The sequence below is a fragment of the Falco rusticolus genome, chromosome 15 (genome assembly GCF_015220075.1).
Source record: "Falco rusticolus isolate bFalRus1 chromosome 15, bFalRus1.pri, whole genome shotgun sequence".
NCBI lineage: Eukaryota > Metazoa > Chordata > Aves > Falconiformes > Falconidae > Falco > Falco rusticolus.
This window is the reverse complement of record NC_051201.1, coordinates 15,875,864-15,897,412: the sequence shown is the minus strand read 5'-3', so window position 1 is coordinate 15,897,412 and position 21,549 is coordinate 15,875,864. Positions and strand designations below refer to the sequence as shown.

Genomic DNA, 21,549 nt, shown 5'->3' with positions numbered 1-21,549 from the left:
CAGGACCAGAGGCTACACATAAACTCCCTGTACATATATCTGGAGGAGATACACAAACGATGTGTTGTGACAATAGAGCAGCAAAGCATTTAGGCACGTGTTGAAAAACTCTGTGGAACAGAGATGTACTTACAGAGCAGGGCCTGGAGGAAATCTGTGTATTGCTGGGTTTGAAGATAATAGAGAGGGATGAATTAATAATTATATATGTGTGCGCTACACTTAAAGACAGATTTATGTATGTGTTTCATTTTTTTTAATGTCAAACTTGCCTTCCTGCTTTCTTTATCTCTAGCTATAAACTGGGTATTTTTCAACAGATGCCAGCATGGAAAGCAGTGGTTTCAAGGGTGCTGCTGCTTTGACGACAGCCATGAGAGTGAACTTGAACCATCTTCATGGGAGAGGTTTGGGACACTCAGACCAGGGCTCCTCACCTTGCCAGCAGCTGCTCCGAACCAGGTAGGGGCTTGCAAATACACCTCACTGGCCCCCTGGTAAGAGAAAAGGTTTTTAAAAAAAAAAAAAAGAAGAAGAAAATTTCTAGAATTCTTAATGAATTGGAAAAAGGGGAAATGTCTTAGAAACGGTTCATTTTAATTGTGTCATTTAAAAATTTCAAAAAGGTATAGAAAATGTGGGGGCAGAGGGCTGGATGGCAAAGGGGTTCAGGGTGGCAATGGGGCCTGGAAATTACTTGCCAAGTGGAATGTGTAAAACTAAGGTTGAAATCCCCTCTTTGCCTGATTGCATGGGGATTTGAATTTGGGTCTCTGAACTCCTCTGAGAGTGCCCAACTGCCGGCACATTCTGGGATGAGAATCTGTCCTGCTGAAGCTGTTCTGCTTTGTAAGAATAATTAAATATTCATTGGGCCAGTGAGAGAACAGAAACAATTTGATAGCCTGGGGATTAAGCCTCTCTGATAAGACAAGGATACAGAAGTAATTCAGTTCCTGATCCAACTCTGATGCTGATCGGATATGCACTTAGGGTCACACTGACCAAATTCACCATGATGCTGATTGCCTTTTTCAGTATGTCAGTATCACAACAAAAAATTTTTTTTCCTTGTCATCCCTGTTTATTTCTTTATAGAAACTGGTATCACATTGGCTTTCGTAGTGGGGAATCTCTGTTGACTAGAGTTATCCCCATTTTTATTGGGATTAAAACCGGGGCCACAGGCTCTATAGCAATCCATCCTTGTCCTGGGTTAGCCTTTCTGAATCTCCAACTTGATACTTAGTGCAGTGACATAGAGGAAGTATGTCTTGATTATTGCAGTGTTACAGGAAACATTTTTTACTGTATGTCCAGTCTATGGTGGTAATCTGGAGTCATACAGTAGGAGGGAACTGTAAACCTCTATTATGACATTAAACCCAACAGTTTCTGTCAAACCTTAAGAAACCAAAAAATCACCACTGAACAGCCATTCAAATGCGATGCTGCAATAAGAAAAATCATCACTGTTCTATACTGAATTCACTTGATCAAATGACAAACCTGTTCCTGAGTTGTTTGGGTTTCTTTTGGTGTGGGGGCAAAAAAGAAAAGGCAAGAAGATGGTTTTGAGGTGAAGATTGTTAGCAGGGAAGCAGTGCCTTCACATAGCCCCCTGCATCCCTCTGCTGGCTCCGAGCCCACGCAGGCTGGGCAGAGCACTGTACCCTTCTCTCTGCCTGGGGCCTGGCCCTGGCTGGCCACATCCAGGGCACTTTGGCCAGGGCTGTTTTCACAGGTTCTCAAAAAACCCACCCTGTGTTCCTTCTATTCAAGACACCTTCTTTTTTGATGTCTGGCTGTACAATCTTCTGGGCTTCATGATAGCGCGGGGCCACCACGTGCAGGGGAGAGGATGCTCGGAGCTGTGCTTCCTCGTGTGGGTCGGGGTAAGTGAAGCCTGAGAGGTGCCTTGCTCCCACACTGCCGTGGAGGCTGCGTAAAACAAACACGCCCCGTCCAAGTGGGAGAAGAAACTCATCGAGAGCGTTTGTCGTGAGCGATTTCATTCACAACTTGGCACCGAGGGCTCCGCGGGATAGTAAGTTTAGAACACTTAGGATTTTTCTAGAAGAAACCTTCCCAGCAGAGAGGTGCTGGCGACTCCAGCCTCTGCTAAATGTAACACGCTGGGAAAGGCAAAGTACATCAATCTGCCCTGCCAGCCCCTCCGAAGCAGCCGAGCGCCGGGGCGGGTGTGGAGAAGCCCCCACAACTTTTCCCGCGGCCGCTGAGCCGTTCGCACCGGGGGGAGATTTCACCGCCCCCCCCCCCCCCCCGCCCCCCCCGGTGCAGATCCAAGGCAACTCGAGCCGCCTCCGCGGGGGGCTGCGCGCTGCGGGACCGGCCGCGGAGCTACCGACGGCCGGGCGGGGCGGGCGGCTCCGCGCGGTTCCGCGCCGCTCCGCGCGGCGGCGGCGAGTCCGGTCCGCGGCGGCGGTCCGCGTTTTGCGGGCGGCCGCTGTATTTCCCGGGCCGTCCATGGCTCGGTGCTGTTGGCTCTCTCTCCGTCTGATCGGCGCAGGCTGCGCGGGGCTCCCTACGGGATCAGAGCGCTCCCCCGCCGGGACTCCACTCCTCACATCCTCCTGCTGGGACTCAGCTACATTTCCAGCCAAGCCTGGCTTTATTATGTGTGTCTGCACTGCAGCCCCAGCAGCAAGATCAGGAGGAGGAAAAGGAGCCAGGACAAAGAAAAGAGAGGGAGGCTGGCGAGAGCTAAAGAAAATAAAAACCCAGGGCAGCAGCGGCAGCAGCGGCAGCAATGAAGGCAGGAGCGGTGCCACCTTCCAGCGAATAACCCATGGAGGCAGCTAGCGGCCCCGGCATCGATGCAAAGAAGCACTTACCTTGTTCCGCGAAGTGCGTGCGTGCAGGGAAAGGCGGCGGCGAGCGCGGCCGGCCGCGGGGAGCCCACCCGCCCGCCCGCCCAGCTCCGCGCCGCGCACGGCCGGCCGCGCCGCGCCGGGGACACGGGGCGGCCGCCCCTCGGCCCCCGCGGCCAGCATAAAAAAGGACTCGTCGCCCTCCCCGGCCAGCGGCGGGGGCGAGGGAAGGAGAGGCAGCCGGGGGCGAGCGGGCAGAGAGGGAGGGAGGGGGCCGAGCGCGGCCGGGGGAGGATTTAGGAAAATCGCAACAAGGTCGCACCCCCGGAGCGCCCCGGATTGCCGGGGCCGGTGCTCGTCGTGGGTTTAGACACTTAATTCTCCCCGCGCGCCCTCCCCCACCCCAAGCCCAGGGACCCCGCGCAGGGCTCTTGGTTTTGTTTTTGGGGTTTTTTTTTCCCACCTTTTTTTTTTTATTATTATTATTCCGAAAGTGCGAGCCGGACTGAGAGCCGCAGGGCGCCTGCAAACTTTAAAGAGAACAAAAAGGCGGGTGGGGGCGCGGGCCGGGCTTTGCGTCGGTAGTATTTGCACATCCAAGGGGGTGGGGGGGAGGAAAAAAAAAAGAAAACAAAGGAAAAAATATCGCAACTGTTGCGCCTGTGATTTTATTTTTTTTTTTTTCCCCGGGGGGGAAGGTGCCCGAGGGGGTGGAAAGGGGAGTTGAACTTGCCGCATTGCAACAGGCAAAAGAAGTGAGAAAATCAAATAATCGATCCCGCTGCTGCCGCTTCGCCTCGCAAAGTTTGGAGGTTGGGGGGGGGGGGGGGGGGGGGGAGGTAGAGAGAAAGCAGGGAGAGGAAGGGAAGGCAGGGACGGGAGGAAGACGAGGAGGAGGAGGACGAGCCACGGCGCCCGGACATGTCCAGGAGGAAGCAAGCCAAGCCCCGCTCGGTGAAAGGTAAGGCATCCTCCGCCGGCCCCCGCCGCCGCCCGGCACCGGGCAGCCGCCGCCGCCGCCTCCGCCGCCGCGACGCGGCCAATCAGGGCCGGGTCCCGGCTTGGCGGGGATTGCAAATCCCCCCCCGGTACGGGCCGGTGGTGGCGGAGCCCCCCCCCCCCCTCCCCGCAACGGACGGCGGGCGGGTGGGCTCCCGCGTGGGGAGCCCACCCGCCCGCCGTCCGTTGCGGGGAGGGTGTATATGTGTGTGTGTGTGTGTGTACCGCGGTGCCGGCTTAGACTCGTTGGCGACACGTGTCGCGATAATTGATGAAAGAAGCCGGGAGCGTCGTTGAGGCGGGGAGGGAGGAAAGTTTCGCGGTGATGCTGGGGTGCGGTGCGCTGGGCTGGGAGAAAGGGAGGGATGGAGCACGCTGGTGGGTTAGCCGCTTAGCTGGAAAGTCGTGTTTCTTTAGGATTGGGAATAGCAGCGCCGGCTGTTCCCTCCTGCTGTCCAGTGTGCGGAAGGGGGGGATGAAAGAAGGGGAGAATGAAACCCGCTTTGATAGATGGGGTTTGAAAACTTACTTGGGCTCGAAGAAAGTAGCCACATTTACTCAGGGCTGCCTTAAGAACGGTTAAACGTTAAACTTCGCCTATTCTTTACCATCCACAGCCAAGGGGTGCTTAAACCCCCTGTTTACCTCCATAAGAAAACAGCTGCTGGTGAAACGTAAAGGGAGGGCCGGGACCAGCCCCGTGCCGTTATTGCACGCCTTGCCAGCTTTTTGACTTTTAAGTGAATGGGTGCGAGAGGGGAAGGCGTGATTTCCGAAGCCTTTCACTCCCAGCCACGAGGAGGTTAGCTGATGTTGGGTAAGGTTTTATTGTCCTCTGCACAAAGCAGAAGTCGCAAACTCAGTGGTCCGGGGGCTTTGTTGTAGAAGCACAAAAGGATCATAACTTTGGATGCCCAAAAGATGAAACAAAAAGTCGACAGTGTTTGTAATTAAATAACTTGTGGACAGACAAAATTAGCATGCAGTTAATCGACCAGCTAAAGAATGAATTGAAATCCCGTCCAGGGCCATTTTATATTATTTGTGAAATACCCACTGTTTAACAGATGATTGCAATGTAAGTCGTACGTGCTTCAAATGTTTATGAAGTTTTTGTAAAGTCTGTCCTTCATCTTTATACAAAACCCTTAATCATTTTTCCCCCAGACTAACGGTACCTCTTAGCATTGTGCTGTGGGGCAGGTTTGCAGCGTGGCGTTGTGACCCTCTGCAATCTCGGACAATCTCTGCTAAAGGAGCTACTTCAGTAATTGGTAGATGAATGTTACAGTCTGTGGGCAGAAGAAAGGGCAGAGCTAAAGCTATTTCTAGGGGATGCTCTGAAATACCTTGTTTGAAACTAAAGGGACCGCAGTTTGAGAACAGTGGTGCAGGCTTAGGGTCATGATTTCCCTCGGATGAGGAGATCACGTTTAGTGGCCAGGCCTCTGGAGTTTAAAATATTTTTCTGTCTTAAAGTGTCACATTTAACGTTCAGGAAATAGTTCTATGCCAGTGAAAACCATGTTTGCTCTAGAAGCTCAGTTAGTAAACATCGACCTCTCATGCCATAATAATGTTAGATATTTACCATATATTAGTCTTTTGGGTTTTGCCTCATTACTTTTTAGGCGGCAGTATCTCTTTCGAGTGCTTGATACTTTATAATGAAATTTTGACCCTAATTCTAATACAGAGCCGATCACTATTTACATGAACATTTTTATGAATCAAAGCAGGTAACTTACTGGCAAGTCATAGCTAAGAAACATTATCCCTGTAATGTAGAAATATCTAGAAGATCTTTGCAACACTGAGCTGGGTGAAGCTCAGCTTTTAAAGATTCTAAATATTTCTGTAGTCTCTGGGCACGAAAAAATGTGTTTTCAGCTTCAGCATAAACTGGCTGTAAATTCCATGTCTTAGTATGAGCTGACTAACAGGGAGTCTAAGGAATGAGCTGAATCTGGGTGAAATTTTGGATAATAGGAGGCAGCTCTTACATGTATGTAGGGTAAAGAATTTCTTCCTTTCTTTATATTCATCCATATCATCTGCTTTTAAAAAATCCATCATATATATTTTGTGGTCTAGGGAGCTGGCAGCCCGGTAGATTGCCACAGTACACGTTTCCATGGAAATAATTGAGATGTAATAAATAAAGGCACTCTGAGGTCACAGGTTTCCCAATTCAAGTGAGAAGAAAACAAGCATAAATTATGTGGATATATGTGTGGCATTTAGGACTTAGAATAATTTACCGTTTTTCTCTTTTCCGTATATTTATTTCACTTTGTATAGCAGCTTCACTATTTATTAACCACTACTGAGATTTGTGCATCCCTTTTCATTCAGAAAGATTACACACTAAAATAGAATCGGTGTGTGCCTGTGATGAAAGAGATTATTCTGCATGCAAAAGGCAAGTTGCCTGCACATTAACTGGGAGTGATACTGACTTTAAAGAAATGACTGACTTTGACAGAAGTACCAAATGTGGATGACTCTTACATGCACGTTATTTGAAATGAAGAGATTGCAAACCAAAACTGGATGCCAGCAAAGCTGCAGGTCATGTGGCCCCTGTGCTGTATTGTCAGGTCTCAGGTTCAGCCTGGCAGAAACTTGCAGTAATTCCTGCAGCTGTAACTCCAGCAGTAGCCATGGACTTTCCCCTGTTGTGGGATTTATGATTTGCAACACAGTATGCTGATTTGTTTTGACCATTAGTTTGTGCAAACTTGCAGATGCTAACCTTGTAGCTTGTGGTTGTGGATTAAGTACTTCTTGGCTTAAAGGAAGGTTGTTTCAGATCAATGAGGATGGAGTAAAAGTAGGAGGGGTTGAGTCTTTGTTGGCTTAGAAAATAAACGCTTTGGTGACAGTCTGGTGGTAACAGTGATGGAGTAAAACACTGGCCTGTTCCGAAGCTTTACTTCACATCACAGACAAAGCCCATGAAAGTAATTTTCCTTGGCACAGACTTTTCTTTTGCCATGCTGCCAGTAATCTCCTCTGCAGAGAGCTTTATCAGTTGTCTGTAAGGTAGAGTTGTACCTTACTCAGTGTCGTTAAAACCACGCGGTCCTGAACCCCAGAACCATAATGCAGTGGCGAACATCAAAACACACTCTCTGTCCCCCGTTAGGAGTGATGGGGAGTGATGTCAACATCAATGTCCTTAAAAGTTTGTTCTGTGCTGCCAGCTCTGGGGAGCGGCTGGCACCCAGTCTGCCGTGGGGGCCGAGGACGGCAGGGGTTCATCTTTACTCTTGATTAAACTGTATCTTCTTGTGGTACAACGTGAGGCCTTTGGAAGCCCTTCTGTAAAGTGAAGTGCTGAGATGCTGGTAACAGTAAGTCATAGGTTTCCAATCCCATGTAATTGTAATTGAGGAGTTACTCGACTGCAATTTGTGGGGACTGGGCTCACTTTGGCACAAGGTTTTAAGCATCAGATGCACTTTGGTTGCTGAATTTGACAGTTCTGCAAATTGCTGTCAGCTTGCGAGGGTATTTTGTGCATAAACGTGCTAGTCGGTAATCAAACTGTTTTGCAAAAGAATGCACTAATTAAGTCTAGATTTGTTATCCTACTTGAAGTTGCAGAATTGCTGTCATATTTTTTTGCTTTCAGTTGGCAAAAAATGCTGATAGAAACTTTTGATTCACACCCTACCTGCCTCATTTGTGTCAGTCAAGAAGAAAAAAGGGGGGTTGTTCACTAGCTACTTCGTTATCTGCAAAGTAAATAAAAATACTTCAACCATTTGCTGAGTTCCAATTAGTTGATTGCTATGAATGATCTTCTTTAAAGGAATGCTGTTTTACCTATCTGCTCATACAAAGGTTTGATTTTGAATGTCTTGTGAAAAGGATTCTCTTTGTCTTGATTGATGTCAAGAATAAAAGCGTGATGGTAATATCCCTTTGAAAGCTATTGTATTGTCAGCTCTGGCTGACAGCAGGAGGCCCTCCTAGTGCTATAGATTAGCGCTGTGAAAACACTGACATTTTCTTTGTTATATTGCTGTTGTTCTGCTTGCAAAGTCAATTATACAATGTCGGAGCTCAGTTACAGAGTTGACTGTGGAAGTAACAATGTCTTTCATACTTGTCTTAAAGATATAATTTTCTTTTTTTCCCAGTTGATAGAGAAGAACCTGAAGGTACTGGAACAGTACATTCTACAAATTAAATTTTGACAAGTATAATCATAATTGCCAAATACAAGAGACTTGTGCGATTATCCTTTAATTTTACAGTTCATTCAAGTTTCGGTGGAATTTTATTGATACAGTGAAAGCAGCAGCTAAAATTGATAAAACTCATATCAAATAAGATTATGCTCTTGATTGTTCTTTATCAAGTGTAGCTTTTGGGGGATTAGGAATAATTGGAGATGTTGGTGTTTCATTGTGGGGCTGGTGCCCTGAGAGCATTTGAATCCATGCAGTATACTGAGCACTGCCTTCAGGGATTAGCCTGCAGTTTTTAATTTTTGCCTGTGTATTTTGCTACCAGCCTAGCTGCGTTCTCCCCTGAACTCCACAAGTCCCATTTTTCTGCCTTTCTCTCCCTCCGGTATGCTTTCCTGGATGGGATCTGGGTGGTATTTAACTGGTTTTACTGATTGAAACTCCTGCCTGTGTGCAAACACCTTTTAATTGTGGCCTGTTCCCATTGGTCTCGGTGAATATAACGAATAAACGTGACCAAAAATTGAGAAGAGTGGGAAAGGTAATGCAAAAGGTTTAAATATGGATGGGGAGAAAATAGAAATCTTGTATTTTTAGTGATGCTACGTCTAAAGCCATCGGTGAAAAACAGCTACCATGTAACAGTAGTGGGTCTCAGAGCGCCTCATCTTTTTTTCTTCAAAAATATTTGTGTACAATCAATGCAAGTTAAAGAACATTGTTCACTGCTGAATTGCTTCAGATGACACGTGCAAAAAAATAATCAGAGAGCTCTTGTTAGGATGTTAATTGTAGGATTTCTAAATTACTATTATAAACTAATAGAGTAACAAAAGATTCTACAGTTACCAGTAATTTGTCAGGATTTATTTTGTTTTTCTTCAATAATTGAAAATTAATGTCTTGAAGTGAAAGCAGATGTTCATGCCATCCTCTGAATTGGATATAAAAATGACATTTTGTAGATGCGTTAAGCTTGTGTAAATACAAATTGTCTTATCATAAATGGGGCTTTGGCTTGGTTTTATCTATTGTTTGGTGCCAAATTCACTTTTAGTTAAACCTGGGTAAGTGGTTTCAGCCTGGTTAAATTAACTAAGCCATGTGCTTGGAGTGGTACCCAATGATCAGTTATTACAGTAAATGTTTTAAAAAAACGTACCTCACCTGCTGGCTCTGTGAATGACAATGCTTTCTCATACTGTAGAATTAATATTTACTTCCATTTTGTCAAATGCTCTTTTAATCGTTTACTCAGTTATTTTTACTGAACTAGTAAAGTTGTATCTTCCCTCCCAATTCCAGTTTGTGAAATATCTTTTAGTTCATTACAACATTTGAAAAATGCAAACCACATTTTTTTTAAAAAAAGAAATAACCTCCTGGTCTTGTGCGTTAGCCTGCAATCTCTAAAAGATAATAAATATCTTCATGTGTTATAAGATTCTCTTAAACAAAAGATTATTAATTACCCACAGTAAATGAACTGTCTTATAAAAATGCCTACACCAACCCCTCATCACTCCATCAACATTCTCCTTAAATGCCTCTGAAAAAGGATGGCTATTACCTTCCCTTGTATTCTAGGAAATGTGCTGGAGCAGTGAAATACCAATAATATAAAACCTATTACAGACTCCTGCTAAATCTTGACCGAGAAATGGTGGAGGAGGGGAAGGTCTGGTTGTGGTGCATGCGTTGGTGGACGCGGACTCGGAGGGTGTGGGTGAGAGCTGGAGCCAAGCGAGGACCAGCGCTGAGCTCTCTGTAGTGCATGCATTTATTGAACATACTTTTAGAGCCCAGAAGTAGATTCTTGTGCATTTTCTTTCCCAATGTCCATTAGTAAATGCAGAGAAGCTCTTCCTTGTTCTCATAGGCAAATAAGGTGATGTGAGTTTTAAGTATTACATCTTCTTGACGACACCTCGATGTATATATATCTGTGCAGCAGTGAATTATGGTGGTTTATCAGAGTGGCTTTATTCTAGGGAGTAGAAGGATGTGCAGAGACTAAATGGTCTCTTGTGACATTTCCAGCTACAGAAGGCTCAAGCTTCGACCTCTTGCAGTGGTTTGTTTTCTAAAATGCAAACAAAGGGACCCGATGGGGCTGGAAACTGGGTGATGCCGTTTGGAACAGGCTCACAAATCTCGTTGCAGTACAGTGAATTGGTGTATGGCATTAGCTTTCCACTGTATGACTTATTTCGGATAGCACTGCAATACCCATCTGAATCTAGCGATAAGTAGCTTCATTATATTGTTTGCATTTGCTTAGAAAGAAAACCTTTTCCTTTCTAGCCACAGATTAGGCAACAGAAAGACCAATTTTCAGAGCTTGTAAATGCCACTTGTTAATCATATGCAGTGCAATTATTAATTTTTTTTTCTTTTCCCCCTTGGATGTATTAAGTCAACTTTTTAGCTTTTTATGTAATTTAAATTTGCCCTTTTGTTACCTGGGCATGAATTATTTTTGAAATGTTGTCATTACCCGCCCTGCTGTGAGGTTTATCTCTTCTGTTCATCCTAATTAAATAAAACATACTGTTGTTCGCCAGTCTCGTGTTGAAGTGAATTACCTGCCTCAAGGCTCGCGCCGGTGTCGGGCATGCTTGTTGCAGCAGCAGCCATTGACTAACACGTTTACTTTTAGATTTTCATTTCAAAGGGCTCAGTTTGTGCAGTGTGACAGGTGAACAGTGAATGCTTTACAGGACTTTCAAGAGATGAACAAACAGTAAAGGACTTATTGCTACCGCAGAGGAGTGGCAAGTACAAATGTAAGGCAGCCTTTGTGGCAGAGGAGTGTTTCCTTTGCTGGATAAAGGCCACTCAGGAGACCTGAAGGGCTCGCTTGGGTATGCTGGGGCTGAAATAATCTCAGTCATGGTCTCATTTAAACCCACCCTACATGCGTGTTCTCCTGGGCAATTTCTAGCAGGGTTGATCTTGGCTCTCTGTAGCATCACCTGCAGTTGTGTTCTCCTTGAGTCTGGTACTGATAACGAAGGCTGCTTCTGAAGTGTAACAGTTGGAGTTTCTTTACGCAGGAGTTATTTCCAGTTCATATTAGAGAAAGTAAACAATGTGTTCAGGTTTTACAGTGAAGCGGAGGGACAGTTCCTTGCTCGTAGAGAAGCGGTTTGTTTAAGCCTCTGATAGTGCTACAGAAAATGCGTTGCTCACTAGTGAAATCCTGTTATGAGTAGAAGTACAAGAGTTAACAAGTCGCTGTGCTCCAGTCTCTGTTGGCTCCTACTAGGCTCTGGAGGTTTGGTCAAATGTGGCCTAATTCTGCTTTCCAAATATTAAAAAAATTATACAGAGGGCAAAAAGACAAGTTCTTAATATGCATATCCTGGGAAAATCCTAAACCAGTATTTTTACCCCCTCCAGTCCCAAGGCTAATCAAAATTCCTTTGTTTCCATATCTACCATTAAAATATATGCCTCCCTTGGTTGTCTGCTGACTGTACAAGTTTAACCACTCAATCAATTGGACTCAAAAAAGCTGTTACTGGGTTTAGGTAACATTTGCCTACAGGTGATTTAGAGATGGGGGTGAGGGTCCAGGCAACCTCCAACAGGATTGGTACTTAAATTAGCAGCTCTGCTCATTTCTTGATGATCCTCACCTGGCTGAGACGAGTTTCTCTCGGTTACCATTGAGGCAGGTTAGCCAAGCCTCCATCTGGTGATTCCCGGAACTTGCTTCACATGGTGGTGAACTGGGTGGTAACAAAGATAATGTTAATAAAGACAGATTTGCCATATTCTCTGAGAACAGGGTGTTTGGTGCAATGCAGAGATGGAGTCCTTCACTGGGTGAGCACCTAGGGCTTACTTTTGCAGTTTTTAGGGTGAGTGTAATTTTTCCCTTTCACATTCATTGGAGCTGGATTGGATGTTTAAATGTAAGCCAAGGGTGTTAAGTCCAAGCTCCCTGAATCTGCTGGAGAGCTAGTGGTGGTAATCAAGATTCCTGTTGGAGGACTGTGAGTAGTCCTAGGTTTATATCAGCTATGGGCTGGAACTACTGTCTTGTTTTGGTGGTAGTTTTTCTTATTGACCTTGGTGGGGATGGAATTTTATCCTCGTTTCTTGTATTGCAATTGAAAGAGCAAGAGAAGCAAAGAGATTTGATAGGAATAGTCACTTGGCATCCAATGCTGCAGAGAGTATCTCCTTCTTCTTCTGCTGTCTCTGTGAGATTGCTGCTGGGGGGATTTCTAGGAGAGCACTGGGAAAGTTCAAGGTGCAAGGATGCAGCAGTGCTGTGGAAGCTCCCTGATGCTGCTGTAGGAAACCCAAGAGATCCAGGTTGTGTTTAACATCTGTTAACATAAACAGGTACAGATTCACATGAGCAAAATTGACTGTGAGTCTGCATCCTTTCAATCTCCTGTCCTCCAAAATTAGAAAACAAAAAGGATGTAGAGAAAACACATGGTAGAATGATGAACTTAATACTTAGGGAAGCAGAAATGCTAAATGGAGAAACATGGAAGCAAAACAGGGAAACTAGGAAATCTGTTGCTGGTATTTGAGTATGGAGGGTGCCTGATGATCACATGCAAAATTTTGACACAGAGGTTTACTTACCTGGCGCTGCATCTATATTACTTCTAACTTCTAGTTTAAAGACCGAGAGAAGAAACAGATCTGAAAAGTGACTCCCACTCCATGGAAAAGAGTATGATTAAGCATAAGCAGAAAAGAAAACACTAGAATTGTAAAACACCTAAACAAAGTAGCTTTTCTGCTCTTAACAGACAGTGATGGTGTATTCCTGTCTGGAGGAGTGTGTTTGTTGTGATTTATAGTGGTTTTTTTCTGTTTAATAAGAGAAATTCGAAGACTACTGTGAGTGCAGTCATTAATTCTGGAAGTTTCAACTACTTTATGATCATGGCAGCATCTGAACTTGGTCTGTGAGGACTCCTAATTGTTTAGTGTTTTTGGGGGAAGAGGAGGTCAGGGTGATAACAAGAAAAAGTAGGCTTTCAACACTTCCTATGTGAGTGCATGCAAATAGATGTAGTATATGATGTATGTGCATGTGTACATGAAGGAGAAGGTCTGGAGGAATAATTAGTATCTTTTGTTAGATCAGCTAACACAGTTGCAAAACGCAAGGAAGTTTCTCTGATGCACAAGCCTGCCTTCTGCTCTGAGAAAAGCAGCAGCCTTCTGGCTATTTTGCTTGATCGGTAAATGCAGCTTTGCTTTAATTTACTTATTCAAGCTCTTAGTCAAATTTCTCTTGCTTCATTAGATTACTCACATGAGTAGAGATATACTGGATTACATAGTAATGCCAAGCTTGTATGTTATTTATTGCTGAATTCTGTGGATGCATTTCAGTTGGGTAACTTGCTTGTGGCCTCCTTTATTTCTAGGAAAATGGCATGCCTTGCCCTTCATAATTTCTTTGCTTTTACTGACCAGACTGTTCCCCCAGAGGGCATGTGGGATGTGGCAGAGTATTGAAAATACTGGGATGAAGAAGTAGAGAAGGAGGGCTGCGTGTGAATTGCACCTTGTTTATGTTTATGCTAGACTTATATGGCAAAAATGGTGTATTTCTGGCAGTGATACTTTGTGGGGAATGTAGTAGGCAGCTCTGGGTGAAAAAGTTTTTACTTTAAGATTTTTTTTTTTTTTAAAAAAAAAGATAGAGTACTTTCAGTCTAATCCTGAGCATCCTTTAGGAGTATGGTACAATGTATTATGAGCCACTTTAAAATGAAACTGTGAGTGCTTGTCTTTGGATCTTGTACTGAGTCTCACCTAATGCTTGTATAGGAGTCCACTGGTTTGATTCCCTTAATTTCAAGGGTGTTTTCTTTCCTAATTTCTTTCCTGCTTGATAACAGATAAGTGAGTTTTGTTTTTAAAGCTCCCATTTGGTTTATTTTTATTACTATTTTTGATCTTACATAAACACTCAGCAGAGAGCTTCTGGTTTTGTTCTTCTTGATATAAGTAAATTCCGCAACGAAGCCAAACTTAAAGGTGAGAATCTGGAAAAAAACCACAAAACCAACCAAAACCACAACACCCCACCCCTGAGAGACACTTGGCAGAGCTGTGGTATGACTGGTTTTCAGTGCAGTGAGGGGTGCTGTGGAGCGGGGAGCTGCGGGCCCTGCCTGCAGAGCTGCCAGGCTGCGCAGCCGGGCTGCTGCTCCAGAGACCTGGGAGGACAACCCCCCCCTGCAACTGGCAGAAAGATGCTGCTTCAGTGGTGGAGCTGGTAGTGGCATGCAGGCACATCTCCCGCAAGCAGGGTTTGCGGGGTGCTCTGACATGCACCAGGAATTCACCCAAACGCGCATTTCCATAAAGAGGTATCTCGGCTATGATTTTTCCTCCTTGCCAGTGGGTCTGTATTCAAAATATGGCTCCAAAGAAAATGCATAGAAAAACGAGCTTTTAATTTGTCACCTGCTGCTGAACCACCCTGTCCTCCTTGAGATGCCAAGTTGTAAATGAGGCTTTTGTATCCCCATACACGACCATCCAAGAAATGTTCTGTGTGTCGTAGCTGTCGGTGGCACAGCTGAAGACATCAGACCGGTGGCTTAAAACCTGCTGCTGCTGTCTGATTGGCGTGAGCTAAGCCAAAGCAGTGCGAAAACCTGAGCAAACAAAAAGGCAGGTAGAGAAACTGTTATCTCCAGTGGCTTGGGAGGTCCTGGCTGCCTCCTGAGCAGGGGCCGCCTGAAGGCATTCTGTCCGGCAACACCGAGGAAAAAGCACAAAGAAACACTTTTGCTTCCTATCTCTGAATGCTGTTGGAAAACTCCCTTTAAATTAATATTTTAATAACGAAATGTCAGTTCTACAGATTTTATTTTGGAGAATAGTGTCTTCTCTGGCTGCACATCCTACGGCCTCTTCCACTGTGCCTATTTGTATATGCACTGGGGATGGCAGGTATCCCAGCTGCCAAATGCAGCTTGTCTCCTAGCAAACCTCAAACCAACTAATAATAAAATAATAATAAAAGCTTATTTTAAGGTAGGAATCAAGAGCTTTGGTTTTTTTAATCTATGGACAGATGATGGGTCGAAGGAAAACTAGCTCAGCTGTGGAACTGGCAGGGAAACTGGCTGTTTGCAGTGCCCCAGCCCTCCACCCAGGAAAGCAGCCACTCCTCTTACAGCTGCCCCAGCCAGGTAGAGGCAGCTGCTTTTCGCCATGGTATTTGAGTGTTTTTATCAATTAGGCAGCTAAAAATCAATAATAGTAGGAAATAATCCTCTGTTACATGAAGGTATGATTGTGTATTAACTAACCCTGTGACACTGTCCTCTCTGCCTGCCTTCTCTCCTGTTTTCTTCTGAATATCTGTAGCCTGTGGAAATGTCAATGGAGTCGCTTTAGCAGCTTTGCTTCCCTTCCTGCAGCATCTCTCCCACCTTGGAGCTTGGGAAGCTTGAGACTGTTTTGCTTTGTGCTAATACCTACAGGTATGTTTTCATCCCCAGATGGAAGCCTGTTTACCCTTTTGGGGGATTTCTTTTTTTTTTTTTTTCCCTGCCTCGAATAATTGCTGGTTTTGCTCCTTGCAGTTATGGAAAGCATAACCACAACCCTGGAGTATGTTAGCAGAGCTCCCTGTGTCAGTCATGCCTTTGAGGAGGGAAGCAGGCAGGGGACAAGGGGCAGGACACTGCCTGCCTGCAGGGTGGTGTGCCTGGAGTCCAGCCTCAGCCACTGCTCAGCTCGTGGTGGGACCTGCCGAGGCAATGGCAGGGAGGAGACGTGGAATTGTCCTGCTGCTTTGGGAAGCAGAAGGGTATTGATGCTCTTGTTAGAGGGAATTTATCTGCTCTTCTGTCTTTCTTACTGTCTGTTGCTGGCTGGACTTGACTTTCTTTTGTTGGCACATCCCAACGGGTTTGTTTTCTGAAGATTTTTTATTTTTAAATTTGGTGTTGTCATGTTGGAAAAACACACACCAGCCCCTGGTTTATCACAGTCTGCAAATAAAAATTAGTTAAACCCCACTGTTCTGGAAGGGAGTGTGGAGATTAATCCTGGTCAGTTTGGGGCTGCCATTACCTGACGCTTGGCCTGTGAAACTCTGGTTTTTGTCTCCCGGCTGCCTGACGCAGTCCCATGGCTGTGTCTGCTGCTGCACGAGATGAGGGCTGATCCAGTGGGTTTTGCTCTCCTTCCACTTCAGTCTCCTTGTCCTGCTGCTGACCTAGCAAAGGACTCTGGAGCTGATTTTACCTACCAGTCCATCAGAAAAGTAACCCTGTAGCTCTCTGCTGGCCACGGACGGGTCTGGTGTGTGTTGGCAGGGCAATCCTCCTTGGCAGTGTTTGACTGCCATCAGTTTGGGTCAAACCTTTCTGAAAAGAGTTTCTGCTGGGGAGGCTGGACTGTGGTCGCTTGCATGGGATGTGGGTGTGCATTTGTATCTGCACCGATGGGCAGGTCGCAAAACCCCTGCAGATGTGTCCAGGGAATGACTGTGGTTGAAGCAAATGCTGGCATCTGTGTTGAAGCAAAGGATGCAAAATTACATGAGTGCAGCTTGAAGATCTTCACTGAAAGTGGTGAAGAATAGACTCAATTTGTGCAACTGCTTGCTGCTCACTGCTTTCTCCCGTTCCCAGGAGAATCACGTGTCCCAGCAGAGGTGTGAGCTGTGGAGTGCTCTGTGGGTCCAGGAGCTGGACATGGCTCCTCATCCCTGTCTGGATGGGGATCCCAGCTGACTGGGCAGCCATGCTTTGGAAGCAATGTAAAGCATAGAGAGCGAGCTCGTGTTGCACGGAAGAGGGAAGGCACCCAGACATCAGTCTGGCCACCATCTTTCACTGCTTCTGTGCTGGTGGAAGTTGCTGGCAGCAGCCTTGCATGAGGCAGCATTCCCGGAGAACAATTTCCTTCCCTATCCTAAATTGGTGGAAATAATGCCCCTAAGAAATTAGATTATATATACTTCAAGAAAAAGGGAGATTGTTGTTCTGCTTTTAGCTTGCACCATAGGCTGTGTCACCATGGGGTGCACATTGCCAAGTGGGTGCTCCTGCTAAACCTGACACTTAAATGCCAGCCAGTCCTTTGGCAGGTGCTGGTCTGTCTCCTGTGCTTGAATGACAGGAGGTATGATGGTAACTCCCAGCTCTTTTTGCTACTTTATATAGGCTTTTTTCTTATGGGTGAATTTTGACTATGGCTGACTCAAATACCTCTGTGTCCCATAACCTCATGTATAGGCTGGCTCATGTTTCTGGAGTTGTAACGTAGCAATGACTTTGCGAAGGACAAAGCCTCTGCTTTCCAGAACACCCAGTGTCCTTGGGTGACCCAGCTGGTGGCTGGCCTGGCTTTTAGTGTTGTGGCAGTGGCTTGCACTTGTTTGTGTTCTTATTTAGATTATTTCTGATGTGGCAAATTTCCATGGCTTTCCCTGCTGGGAAGGGCTACCTTTCTACACCCCCCACCTCCCCCCATTAGCTTATTTTTAGTCATAGGAAGTAAAAAAGTTGGCTGTTTGTCAAGAAGTAAAAAAAACCCCACACCCTGAAGCAACCACAACATTGTACCCTTTCCTTGCTTTAAAAAAAAAAATTCCTTGCAAGTGTAACTACAGATGTCGTTTTTTTAGCAGGAGCCCGTGATTCAGTGTTAAACTAATAGCACATCAAAGAATAAAATAGGGTTTCTTGTGTTTTCCTATTATTATTTATCTTGTTCAGATTTACGAAAACTTGCGGTGTGAAGATATGAAGAAATGTCTTGTAGAAAGGAATAAAAAAAAGAGATCTTTAAATAACTCGGCATGTTTGTGCAATAGCACTGGTTGAGCTGCAGCTTGGGCTCTTGAACAACCTTACTTGGGGAAGAAAAAAAAAAAGCTTTAAAATTTATAAATATTTCTGTCTCTCTTTCTCTTTTCTTTTGCAATACCTAACATACATTGTCTGTTCTGCTGTTAACTCCCTGATGCAGAATTCCTAAGTTTGGGCTAATAGAAAATTTGGAGGATTCTTCATTATCTGAACCTCTTGAGAAATACCAAATATGTTCCAGTAATTGTGGTGTAGTACAACAGGGAGTCACACTGGCAGTTTGTTGGAAAGGGTTTTTCCTGTAGTTATAAAAACCATACAACTATTAAAATCCCCAAAACTGAAACCGTTGGGATTACTCATATACTTACAGTTAAGCGCATGCCTAAAGGTAGATATATTCAGCATGCCATTTTTGACTTAACGTTTGATTCCTAGCTTGAGAATATCAGGAAAAAAAAAAGAATTCCTCAGTCACTTCAGTCTTGTGTAGCCTTTTTTTTTATTATTTTGTACTTACATGGCTATAGCACGCTGGGCTGTGGCTTACAACAGAAGCATCTAGGTTTGCTATAAAGCAAGTTATTGATAATAAAGAATGAAAAGGTTGTGAAATGGTAAGATATTTTAGGCTGTTAGAAGGGACCTGGAGTCAGATTCCTACCCTCCTGCCTTCTCTTCTGCCTCTGCAGAAAAAACTTAGGTTTTGGTTTTTTTTCCTCTCAATATCTTCCATCTTGGTTGTATGCAAAGAGGGTACAATAAGTGAATTTATTAAATCTTGTGAGATGCTGGATAGTTAAAAGTGAAATGTAACACCAATATTACAGTTCAGGTCATACTACTTGGTTTGCTCTGTGTTTTTTAAATCGTTCCTATTCTAGAAGATGTTTGTAGAATAGAATTTACAGGAAGAGCTATAGATAGTTATGCTTGCCCTATAGCTGCAGTATAGGGAATTTTGTCCAAGGTAATCTCTTCTTGAGAAGGCACTGGTTGCCTTGCTCATCTGTCCACAAGGCAGCAATAGTTAACAGCTCTCTGTATTTGTTAGTTTCTCTCTTGAAAACTTCCTTTGATTAAATACTTCTTATCTTGTATGTGACTTTGTCTTGGAAAACACTGGCACATGCCTGTAAGTGTATTGATATATCATCCTAAGAAGTTAGTTACCTCACCTATTCTTCTTACAAAACAAAATGTGTTTTGTGTCTGTGAAACTGTCTAAACAATTTGCTTTGAGCCAGAATTTGGAAATACGCGGGTTGTGGAGTATAACTAATATAATTTTTTTGTTGTTGTTGCACTTCTTGAGAGAAAATCTATTTGCACAAGTAGCAATGTGTGTGGGAATTTAAAAACAGTCTCAGCCACTTTGTAGAAAAATATAATGCAGTACATAAACTCATTTTAGACACTACTTATTCTACAGTGTCCCATTAGTTGATGTTTACACAGCGCTTTGAAAATGTAAAGCGCTATATAAGTGCTTATTATTACTACATTATTATTATTCTCCCCTTTGAAAAAAGACCCTCTAGGGAGAGGGAGACTTGCTTTGCATTTCCTCTGTAGTGTAGATCCCACAAGAAATATACCCATTTGTTTTGGTTGCTTTTTACATTCTTCCCTCCCCACTTCCACGCTTCTGGAAAAAAATAAGTATTGTGTTTTAGAGATTACAGGCTCTTGTTTAGTTTATGCTTGGTAACTACGCCAATGAGAATGCTATTTGAAGGCATATAAAAACCTTCAGATAGTTTTTTATTCCAGTCTGTGCAATAAAATGAATTGTCGCCCTGGCCTCAGCCCCTGTGGTCCATAGGTGCTGCAGAGGCACCTTGCCCAGCCTGGGCACTGGTCGGTAAGCAGGAGCCTGGTGGTGGTGCCCTTTGTTGGGGTCCTCCTGCCTGGCCCATCTGCCAGTGCAGGCCCAAGGACAAAAACTGCTGAGCGAAGGGAGTACAAGGGCAGTGCCAACAGTGCCTCGGAAGAATATCCTTCCTATAGAGAGGAAGCACTACTAGTCTTTCTGCAGTATCAGAACTATTGGGTTTCCACGTAAAGAAAAACTCGTCAACCCCTCATCTCCTTTACACTCTTTTAACAGCAGCCTATATCACTGCAGAAGAACAAGATTTCAGTTTAAGCTATTTTAACCTCCTTTATCCCTTGAATCTTTATCATGAGAAGGACTTTGGGCAGTGTTAACGATTTACATGCTGAAATTTGAGAGCAATTCCCTTTGCCTCTGCATTACATACTGTGCTGCATCACAGTTGAGGCTGTAATCATGGCTGATGAAATTTGGAGCTATTTTTGCCCGAGTACCCCTACACTTCCATTGTCATAAGCAGGGGAAGCAGTCACCATAAGCCTCCTTTGAGTACAGTGAGGAACATTTCACTTCTCTTCTAGCTTTTACCTTTGTTAAGCTCTGCTCCAGTCCTTGCCTGGCCCCATGCTGGGCTCCCCGTGATGCAGTGGCTCTGCTTCAAGCATTGCCTGCCTGTTGCTGCTGTCAGCTGCGTTTTGGGAGGAGGTGTGGAGGAAGGGGAAGGAGGCCTTGAAAAATGTGCAGGATGGGAGAGCCTGAAGATGATAGTTATTACAGAGCATAACCTGACTTAGATTTGGGACTGGATTTGGCCCTCAGTTATGTCACCGCACACAGCCACTGCATAATGAGGTCACATGCACCATTTCAGCCTGGTTTCCAGCAGAAATGGGGCTTCATGCAGCCATCCGTGTGTGTGCACGTGCCCTTTGGTGGTGGTTCAGTCTGAGCTGGTATCCCCCAGCCGTGGCAGGGGGTGGTGGTAGCTGTGGTCCTAAAAACTACAAAAACATCAGGGTGAAAGAAGGGGGAACTCCCTGAAATTGGCTGGAAGGGCTTCAGCAAGCACTGAGCAGCCTGTGCAGGTGAATGCTTGCGGTACTGGTGTGGCTGTGGGAGAGGCTGCAGCACGTGGGAGTGGGAATGAGGTGGTAGTTTGGGCTGGTCCTGGTTGTGTTCAGAGCTCCCTTTCCTCTATCCATTTCGAGTGATTACTAGTTCAGCTGCATGACTGACTACAGTTCCAAGCATTGTCTAAATCAAAGCTGGATGTTAAGTGTGGTCTGATAACTTAAACCCCTGTGTTATGTTATTGGTTTACAACGGTTTCATCAGCCTTGTCAGTGCAGTTTGGATGCTTTAGTTTTGGAGAGAAAAGCACCAGGCTGTGAAGAGGTGCAGGGGCTGGTATTGACTGGGGGAAGCAAGGCATGGGAAGCACTTTGTTCCTTAGGTTGCATCGCTCCTGAAGCCACCAGCCCTGAAATTACCACCCAGAAAATTGACCATGGGCAAGTTACGCTGTGCTTGGTGTCCAGAGACTTGTCAGTGTTGAGGAGGTAGTAGGATGGGTTGGCACACCTCCCTGCTTTGTTCCTTTCTAAATAACAATTAATTTTGGGGTGGAAAAGTGTAGATTTTTACAGACTGGAAGCATAAATTCAGAATGAAAACCAGTTCACTTGGTTCACTGCTGGATTGTTTGACTGTTTGCAGATGAATGCCCAGGGACTGAGCCTGGGTAGCAGTAGGTGTACATACTTGATACAGTTAAAAAGGACAGAAAAAAAATAATTCCCACAACTTTTCTTGCCTCTTTCAGTCCAAGCCTGCAAAGTCTGTTGAAACCTTGTCAGTGAGAG

The 21,549-nt window shown here is 44.9% G+C and overlaps 1 protein-coding gene across 3 annotated transcripts in view; it reads left to right on the top strand.

Annotated features, from left to right (window-relative positions):
• Window positions 1–3,511: 3,511 nt before the first annotated feature.
• ZNF423 (zinc finger protein 423) overlaps window positions 3,512–21,549 on the top strand; it is a 234,652-nt gene continuing 216,614 nt past the window's right edge. Inside the window, exon 1 of one of the 3 annotated variants that reach the window (XR_005107730.1) lies at window positions 3,512–3,792. Coding sequence is in view for 2 of the 3 variants with exons in the window: in XM_037409438.1 (XP_037265335.1) it covers window positions 3,753–3,792 (40 nt within the window). In the remaining variant the exon portion in view is untranslated. The remainder of the gene's footprint in view (window positions 3,793–21,549) is intronic. The other 2 variants (XM_037409438.1, XM_037409439.1) reach the window with 2 other exon arrangements.